Source organism: Branchiostoma lanceolatum, chromosome 3, assembly GCF_035083965.1.
Source record: "Branchiostoma lanceolatum isolate klBraLanc5 chromosome 3, klBraLanc5.hap2, whole genome shotgun sequence".
NCBI classification, from domain to species: domain Eukaryota; kingdom Metazoa; phylum Chordata; class Leptocardii; order Amphioxiformes; family Branchiostomatidae; genus Branchiostoma; species Branchiostoma lanceolatum.
Window position 1 is genome coordinate 13,780,179 of NC_089724.1, and position 10,158 is coordinate 13,790,336.

The 10,158-nt window shown below is 40.6% G+C and overlaps 1 protein-coding gene across 3 annotated transcripts in view; it reads left to right on the forward strand.

Annotated features, from left to right (window-relative positions):
• The window catches only part of LOC136430430 (EF-hand calcium-binding domain-containing protein 4B-like), a 42,077-nt gene extending 31,940 nt beyond the window's left edge, over positions 1-10,137 (forward strand). For all 3 annotated transcript variants that reach the window (XM_066421033.1, XM_066421032.1, XM_066421034.1), the window contains exons 8-17: positions 30-145; positions 382-462; positions 681-714; positions 1,854-1,895; positions 2,308-2,431; positions 2,686-2,767; positions 3,941-4,061; positions 6,348-6,455; positions 6,855-6,931; positions 7,311-10,137. In XM_066421033.1, the coding sequence (XP_066277130.1) occupies positions 30-145; positions 382-462; positions 681-714; positions 1,854-1,895; positions 2,308-2,431; positions 2,686-2,767; positions 3,941-4,061; positions 6,348-6,455; positions 6,855-6,931; positions 7,311-7,407 (882 nt within the window). In that variant the 3' untranslated portion in view covers positions 7,408-10,137. The remainder of the gene's footprint in view (positions 1-29; positions 146-381; positions 463-680; positions 715-1,853; positions 1,896-2,307; positions 2,432-2,685; positions 2,768-3,940; positions 4,062-6,347; positions 6,456-6,854; positions 6,932-7,310) is intronic.
• Positions 10,138-10,158: the final 21 nt, after the last annotated feature.

Here is a 10,158-nt window from a genome sequence, read left to right on the forward strand (position 1 = left end):
ACATTTCTGTTACCGTAACATCTCCACAGGAAAACTTGAAACTACAAGCCCAGTTGGACGAGTCCCTTCATAGTCTGGAGGAAAGTCAGGAACTCTGCATTCAGATGCAGGAGAAATTACACAAGGAGCGGGCACTACTGTCCAGGTAGGGTATTGGCTTATTAAGTGACATTCACTCAAGAGAATATTTAGACAGAGAGTTCTTTTGGTGTCGACATGTAATTGTCGTCTAGCGGCAAATAAATGTTCAAGATCACTGTGCATTGCGATCCCGTTACACGACATCATGGGAGCTACTAGTGATCTCAGAAGGACGCTGAAGCGGTATCAGATGGTCAGATTTAATACAATGATGCGTTTTCACGTTTTCCCATGTTCTAGAGACTTCGAAGACGCGGTCATGGAAAACGAAAGGAAGGCAAAAGAAAGAGATGACTTGGAATTCCAGCTACAGAAACTGAAGTACGTAAAACTTCGGAATTTTTTCCAATACTCATCATCAACATTTAACCTTCATGGATTCAGCTCTGTCAAATGCATGTAGGACTGAAGGCATTTTTCTGGTGACCAAACAGTTGATCCACATTGATTTACTAACCAGTTGATAATACGCAATTGGTAGATATATATACGCAACAATCTTAACCTTTAGTCACCAAGCCTATTGTGACTTTTTTCAGACAAAAGATGTCAGAAGAGAGAGCTGATGAGTTGGTAAGTTTTAACTATTTCATTTTACCACATGCACAGTTGTAACATCACACTTGGTAGTAAAACTCTTAACGTATCCCTACGAAAGTTAGCACGTTCTGCGTGTACGGCATTGCTGACACGGAACAAATTCATACCCTACTACAAAGGCTAATTTCCTTCCCAAGTATCATTGTTCATAAAGTAGATGAAATTTCATTCCTGGACCATAAAAATAAATGCTGGAGGTCGTTAAGTACATTCGATCTCCTGCAAGTACTGTGGAGTCGTGCTCACCTTTCAACCTTTGCTTGTTTTTCAGCTTGTTTTGTGTCTTCTATAGCAATCAAACATGTATGTCGTCATTTCATATTGGGGCACAACTAGATAATTGCTAATTTGCGTTCAGAGGTGAACACACTTCAGACAACATGGGGCACTGAGGTACGGAACTACCCTCCCGTCATCCGAGAAGCAGCGGTAACTAATCTCCGCTACCTGCGTCAGAACGTACAAAACTTCACCGAACCGGCAAATCAATGCGTGACCCTTGCCCGACCTTGTTTCTACTTCAATGTCAAATACGTCAGTCTGTAGTATTGTGATAGGATTTCTTGAGGAAGATTACGGCCCTTATTCCCGCAGAACTTCGATTTGCCTGTAGCGTGATTGCTTTGATCTTGAAGGCATCACTCAAGGTGAAAACATCACTACAAAGAGAGGCTGATAGACCTGGGTGTTTTAAGTTTTTCAGTGGGTGGCTGAGCAGATAGCTATAGTTCGTCGTTGGTGTGTACATCAAGTCCGTTCTTGTTGAATGTTCCGTATTGCTGAGAAGGACTTTGGGGCAAAGAAGATACTAAAAAATACGTTCGTCAACACATGAACTACTTTATTCGTCACATCTTAGGCTAGGTTAACTGTATCTTGACACACTTTTTTTTTAATTGCTTGAAGTTATTCATGTCAATCAGAAAAGCATGCTCCCAACCCGAGAGTTCATCTGCCGTGCAGAGTACTGCCACGCTTTACCATGCCCATTTCCGATGTCATATCTATTTTACATACATTGTGATTCACAGATACATGATGGAAAAGATTGAAATGAAACAGAAACCTTGCTAAGAAATGTTGTGGCTTTAATCATTCCGTTGTTTTTTCAGTCTAAAATCGCGCATGAAGTGGAGTGTGACACAACGTCTCAGGTAAGGACATTCATGTTTAGAATCCATGTCTAAGTCATCTGTATAGCATGTATGTAATACTATTGAACTATCTTACTCCAAGTTATGATCAAAGACAAGTGCTATTCTACCGGAGTTCAAAGGCCATGTTGAGCCTGCGTCTCTTTTGCCGTATCAGCAGAGTAGAAAATTACATAATAATGTATATACGGGCATCCATCAGTATGTTTCCCTCGAATTCTGGCAGTTTTTGTTTTCTGTCTTTGTGATTTATACTGCTCTTCAAAGGACAGCGTCTGCATGAAAAAATCATACAACGTTTTTGGGGCTCGAGAGGCTTCTTTGCGATTCTCAGAAGCACTGATGATGTTTACACTGATAAATGCATTGATTACCATATTCTTTCTGAACACCAAACTCTCGTGTCCTACAGACCGTAAGAACACCTGACAGGTGTTTCAAGATCATCCTTGTGGGGGACTCAGGCGTGGGGAAGACCAGCTTCATCCACAGGTTCTGTAAAAACACCTTCAGCCCCAAGAGACAAGTCACAGTCGGTACGTACTACAAAGCTATCCAGCTTAAGTTGATTTTTATCGTTTCTTTTTTTTTCAAATTCAAAATAACACAACTGTACATAAAGCACCATCCAACAGATAAAATTAAGAAATCATATGATATCACATAAAGTATTCCATATACCACGGTGTTTCTCTAGTCTTAAGGTGATGTTTTGTCTAGTTAAAAAACGTATGTTTTTTCTTCTTGTATGGATGTACCGAGGTTGATTATCGGTGCTGTGTTTCTACAGGGATAGGGTACTACATGAAGACCATGGTGACGGCAAACACCATCATCTCTCTACAGATATGGGACACGGCAGGACAGGAACGGTTCGTACGCTTAGGTTTACTGTGTCGACCAGCACATGACATATGCAGTTTTTATTTTATTCAAATTGCAGCAGGCAAAACATGACCACCCAGGCAGCAGTGGCTGATTTTGGGCGTCTGACACAGCACATACAATTACAATGTTGAAAACTACGCATATATACAAATAAGGTCACTAACGTACACAATGATTTGATAACAATAATAATAATAGTAGTAGTAATAATAATAGAAATGACAAGGAGGTTAGAGGTTTGAGAGGTCAGAGGTTAACAATACTAAAATGATTAAAATTTGAAGTAGTTTGGCATGGTAAGTTGACATGGATGGCTTAAATGGAAGGCAATACATGACATATACAGTTTGGTGTGTATAAGGGAAATAAAACTTATGATTTAAAATACAACACAACAATGAAATCGATTTTTTAGGAAGCTGCATGCATGTCTAATCAAGATTGAGTCCAGCACTCCACTCCTAGCTTGTAAAAGCCCATTTGTCCATTTCTGACGTAAACGTGAGGTGGGTTTGGTCAGAACAGGCCGCCAGACGGTGCTTAGCTCGCACGAACCTGAACTTAGTATTGATTTCCACTAAATCCATTTTGCCAGCCCCTCAGGGCCATTAGGGAGCGAAACGTGGAGTGCTGTGTTTCTTATGCTATGGCAATTGGACGGAAACGGTTTAACGAAAAACCCCATTTACACCTAATTACCCACCGTAAAAGACTATTTCTTTAAAGTAATATCCCATGGCATGTGATGTACAATGTCACTCCTTCCGCGCTTGTAGATCGAATGAAATACCTTGGATCAGTAGCTAGAACCAAACCACAAAAATTGCTTTATACTCATTTCTATTTGGTGAAATTTGCATCTGTAATACTGTAAATGTTGCAATTTTCGCTGTGGTTTAATGTCCGTGGTTTTTGCGGTGAACTTAAAACCACCGCGAAGAAGGCTTGTTCAGTCCTCTACCCGCCTACTCATTTTGTTTCAACCGCGAATTTAAAACCACTGGAACGCTCCATATGCATTTTCTACCTATCACGATAATCAAATCACCGCGAACTTCAATGTTGTTGCAGTAACATTGGCTTTTAGGAACATTGCCTACGTCTCCTCCCACAGCAGCTTGCCCTGTGTGCACTCTGACTTGTTAATGGTGTTCCAGGTTCCGCAGCATCCCGAACTCGTACTTCAGAAAGGTGGACGGGGTCATGCTGCTCTACGACTTGACGTGCGAGGAATCCTTCAAGAACGTCAATAACTGGATGCAGGACATTCAGACCGGGGTAGGGGGCGTTCGTTTTGTGCACATTATTTGAGGAACCGTACAATGCGACAGTCAGATTCTGCCACCTAGTTGGTTGAAGTCACCACAGAATATTGTTATGTTTCGCCAACGAAACATATTGTTTTTGTCAGGTTTCTTCTTCTTCTTCTTCTCCTTCTTCTTCTTCTTCTCCTGTCAAATCTTCAAATCGCTTCTTCTCGGTCGTCCGTCGACCAAATTAGCTGAAATTTGGTATGGAGGTAGAGTTTGTGTATACCCCTAGACCCTTTTAAAAATTTTTCCATATAAGTTTTTTAAATGATTTTATCGAGGTTTTTTGGTCATTTTCCGACAAAAGTCGCACATTATGGCCTCCAGTGCCGTGGTGTTAAAACCTAAGGACCTGAAATTTGGTTTAGTTGTGCATTGGATATTTACCCAAAGGACCCCATAATTTTTTTGGGTATACACTACTTCAAAATGATTTATTTTGCAATTTTTTGATGGAACTTTTGGTTATTTTCTCACAACTAGGTCATCTTGTAACATAAGCCCTCCTACACTTCCCCCAAGTCTGGGAGTTAAAACCAAGCAGATGTCAGGGGGTACCTCTACTAATGGTATTACAGAAAGTTATATGTACCTTATGTTACATGGTACGGATGTTATATTTGAGATGTAGGTACCTATAGGAAAGGTGAATAAACCTGACAATTAATTATGCTAATGAGGACCTAATTTGCATAATGTATGCATAATGTTGTATGTCCCTTACCGTAAAAGCTGCGGATGTCATCTTTGAGATGTAGGTACCTTTAGGAAAGACGAACACACCTGGCCATAAATTATGCTAATGACGACCTCATTTACATGATTTATGCGTAAACTTGTAATTCCCTTACCGGAAAAGCTGCAGATGTCAGATTTGAGATGTACGTACCGTTAGCAAAGGTGATCACATCTGGCCATGAATTATGCTAATGAGGACCTCATTTGCATATTTCATGCATAAACTTGTATTTCCCTTACCGTGAAAGCTGCGGATGTCATCTTTAAGATGTAGGTACCATTAGGAAAGGTGAATTCCCCTGGCCAAAAATTATGCTAATGAGGACCTCCTTTGCATAATTCATGCAGAAACTTGTATTTCCCTTACCGTACAAGCTGCAGATGTCATATTTGAGATGTAGGTAGCTTTAGGAAAGGTGCACACGCCTGGCCATGACATATGCTAATGAGGACCTCACTTGCATAATTTATGCATGATGTTGTATTCCCCTTACTGTAAAAGCTGCGGATGTCATCTTGAATATGTAGGTACATGTAGGAAAGGTGAAAGCACCTGGACATAACTTATGCTCATGAGGACCTCATTTGCATAAATTATGCAGGAACTTGGATTTGCCCAGGAGTTATTTTGGGACAGCCCACTTCTTGCATGAGGAGTATGGGCGAAACATCCTGAATTTGCTCTTAAAGCAAATGACGGCCAGTCTAGTTTACATGAGTTAATTTTCAAGCTCACGTGAAGGTTGGCTACATTTGCATTATATCAAAGTATGCTGCAAAATGAATTATCGTACAGAGAAGTTGTGATTTGCCCTCAGTTCCAACCCGTAGAATGCGGGCGCCCTCCAGGTTACAGATAATGGGGGTACGCTGTCTAGCCGATTTGACTTTGCAATATAACACGGGTTTAGTAGGATTAGGTTCCATTTTAGGCAGTACAGTTCAGTAAAATCTGTGAAATGATCGCATTTAAAGTGCGGTCGTAAAACGCAAACATGACCGTGAGATTTTCAAATTAATGACGCTGAACTTTGCAATGCGGGCTTTTAGCAGACCTGTAATCATGTTCCGATCTCCCTGTGTGAATTTACCACGCGGTGACAGGAAGTAAGATTAGTCGGAGCTGTATATTCCTGTTCTGTAGTAAATGTCGAGGCTTGTTGTCAACATCGTATTTCAAATTAGAGTGGCTTTGTACTGTGACTCGAATACTGATAGACTGTAGCTGATACGCATAGATCAAGTTGGCGTCCTAACTCTGAATACCTTTGATGAATAGAAACGTCGTATGTTTCTTTGCTTACAATATGCATGTCTATATTGTTTGTGTATTTTGTTAAGATCATGATAAAAAATGACTGGGATTAGTTATTTACATCGTTATCTGTATAAATCTTCTAAAATCATCGAAAGAATGAACAAATAATTCAATAAAGAAAAGGACACTGAACAACGACACTGCATCAAAAGAAATACAAGTCAGATAACGTATCTAAACATGACTATGCTTTTGTAGGTTGATGAAGGGAACGCTACGGCAGTGACAGTACTGGTGGCGAACAAGCACGACCTAGCCGAGAAACACAGAATCGTGAGCGAGGCTGCGGGGAGAAACCTGGCGAAGGTGTGTTCCGTGTTTATCGTTGAGGACTCGTCAGTCTTCCCCGACGCTTTTTGCCTGCATAGCTGGTAGTCAGAGAGATGTTTTATCTCCTCGAGCTCGCCCTTACAATCAGTTACCATCTCTCCAGTGATTGTTATTACCCCGTACCTTTTGTTAGGAAAACATCCCGTGTATTTCTCAATGAAGTAGCCCGTAGATAACTGTTATGAAGGGATCGTTTTACTTCTTTGTCAACGCTACTGCTGACTGCGCCCTGTAGCGTGACAAAATTTCCGATTATTCTTATCTGTTATTCCAAACATAAGCAGGCGGTAAATCTGTATTCTGAAAGTAATAAAATTGGATGAAACCACATTCCTGCCTTAAGTAGAAAATTGATTTCTATTCCGTGCGTTTCAGGAGTACGACGCGTTGTTCGTGGAGACGAGTGCCAAGCTGGGAACAAACGTCGCGCAGTCTTTTGAAATCCTGACAAGGTGAGTCACGTAAAGCAATCAAGATTCAGAGAAGGACCGCAATCTACCCTCTGTAGTAGGACGTAATGGTTGATGGAAATTAAAATCCTCATATTTCATTGAGGTTATATGTACAAACATGGCTGTATCCAGGACCCGTCCCTCCGTCTCGGGAGTTGTTGGGACAGACAAAAATTTTAGCTCATCTGTCCACAAAAATTTGAACTTCATGACATGACATTGATGAAAATTTATTTTTGTAAGATATAATGACAGCAGAATCTAACATGGGCTCCAAAGATGAGTTACATTAACAAATCTAAAGTTGGATACAGCCCTGTCGCCCCTGTGTACAAATTATGTTTATCCACCTGGTGATATATTCGGGTTAACTTTACAGAAAGCTGCAGGAGAGAGAGGACGAGCAGATCAGAAGCCTCCCTATCGACGACAGACAACAGCAGGAGGCGCTCAAGAGAAAGAAGAAATGCTGCTGAACGCATCCAACCGCAACTAGAACGGGTCGTGCGACCGCAACATAACCAAACACAAACAAACACATCTGTGAATACGTCATTACCTTTCGACGGTCATAAAGACTTAGAGTGCCAGAAGATTCTATGAGTCCCCACTAACTAGAGAGAAAAGAAGATCATTCTGTTCCATAATATACAGAAATAATCCCACAGTATACCATGATATTGAGGTGGGTTTATATGATGCTGTACGGAAAGCATTTTCCTTTATCGTGCCATTTTCTTCTATCTGTTCCATGTGGAAAACTTAATGTTTAAAACAAGCTACTTGCAGGTATACGTTTCCATAAAGAGCGGTACTTCTCAGATTCTAACGATCACGTATCTTTATACTGAAGATTCACTGAAGATTTCCATCCATAAACCGGATTTTAACAGATAACGTTACTTCATACGCAGAATGCAGTACTCTGGCGGGTAACGTTAGACCTAATGCCGTGGGAAGAATATGGACAAAGGGCGAGTGTATGTCAATAGTGGAGAGTTTCTTCCCGAGAGGAAAGACCTAAGATCGAGTAGAATCCATTTGCCTTTGGAGAGCTTTCAAGAAGGACGGGTTTCATGTTTTCTGTCTCGTAACGTGCCAATTGTCAGTTTGGTTGTAGTTTCAGGTATGCATTGACACTATGTTGATGCAGAGAAATCGCCATTTGTTATCTCTATTGATATTTTAGATATGAAGTTCCGACTGCTAGCTATCCCGTCTTGGATATAATTAACGCAGTCAGTTTATTTGGTACCGGAGGCATGTTTAGTATAGTGTTGGCGCTGTTCCTTCTGTGCCGCTGCTTCTACTCGTTTCAGCAGTAGCTCTAGATCTGCTGTCCGTAACGGGGCGCCCGTACCTGCGCTGACTCGGCTGCAGCTGTCTGCTACACGTTAATGCTACCTATTTTCTAAAAGCTTTTGTCAGTCTGAATATCCCCGTCAGGACGGCTAATAGAGAATGATAGCTACCCTTTTATGTCTCTGTACGACTCTACAGCCCCTCTCCTTCTTTGTTCCCATGTACAAAATGTACATACCATATATTTGCTTTGCCTGGAGACCTTTTACGATAACCATCCCAGACAAGGTCATTTTTCTCTCCGTGGGCGGCCTTTATCGATATTTTATGACTTGAAAGAAGTATAATGAAATGAAATGGAGTCTTTCCATTACCCCTTACAGAGTAAATTCCATTTCTGCCAAAGCCTAAAGACTTATTTAATGTCTGTGCGATAGATTCGCAAGAACTATCATTACCAAATGTCGTTTGCGCTGTATAGAGAGCTTATAAAGGACTCTCGGCCAGCAAGGGTAGAGCTAAAAATACAGAATGGCCTCATCTCGTGCGCGACTACAGCTGGGCGGTGTTGGTACGGATTGTTGAGACGTTGGAAAACATTTTGAATGGTACTGAAGTATGAACATGAACCTGTTGCAGCATATTGATTGAGCGTAATTTCGCATTGTATCAAAAACCATCCAAATGTACAAAGAAAGCATATATTAACATTTTACTTCCACGTTGACATGGTCAAGACATGTTGCATGGTTTCTTTCGTTAGGAAACTGAACTGGGTAGTTTTGAACCAGTTATGTTTGATATGTGTAAATACTGTAGTGTATTCATATCAGAAAACTATGGTAGAGTTTTTGGTCTGTTTGAAAAGTGTTGCTGTAACTTGGTTTTGAACCCAGAGTATATTCACCCCAGGATTCAACTCAGATATATGTGGAGATCTATATGTCCTTTTTGTGCTCCAATTTAAAGGAGACTTATTACTTACACGTTGCTCACATATATCATGTGATGTACAACGGGATGTATTTCAGTTGTTCACAGAGATGACTGTAAGAGATGTATCTAAATGTTATACACAGATGGGTCGTGAAAACTAAAAACTGTACCATAAACCATACAGTTGAACATTTAATCAGTTTACAATGACTCTAACCACATACATGTAACTCATCTAATGTACATGTAAACTTATGTATATGCGCGATATGCTATCATGTGAATACAAGGATAGGTAGGAAACACCTTTGTCCATAATCGCCACTAGAGCCATATCCGTAACTCACGACTTAAGTCGCTTGTTCTGAGTCACTTCTTTGTGTCTTGAAACGTATCATAAGGTTGGTAGGTATTCAGGCTCGGCTAAGCCGAGAAGAAATAAGAACACTCCTGGTCTTCCGTCTTTAGCGTAAACTTGTTTCTGTCTCAAATTGCGAGACATTGGTCGGATGATTGAAGACGTGTCACAATTTCTATTTCCATACTGACTGAAAGACAGACACGTTTGGATTTTTCATGAAGCAAAGATGTCTCAAGACTTGAAGAATTCATGACTTAACATAAGAACAGGCTACAGTGGCGACTTAACAAAGGGGTTTGCTGACCGTATGGAGTTGAACTAATTTCACTAGATGAAAGGAAAACATACATGTATTACTCTAACAACATTGCCTCTATATATTCCAAGATCTACGTGCCGTGTAGATAGACCCAGTTCATGGTGCTTGTAAGTTTAGTGATGTATAAAGTCTTGAGAGCGTGTACATATTTAAACAGACTTCACACAAAAGAGATCACGGACAGACCTGCACCTGATACTTGTTATTCTGTTGTTTTCTCCAGTGGTTTGTATGTTAAGTTGCGACAAAAGATGCCATTAAAACGATGATGGGATTGTAAAGCGAAAACATGTTTCTGTGTCCATATGT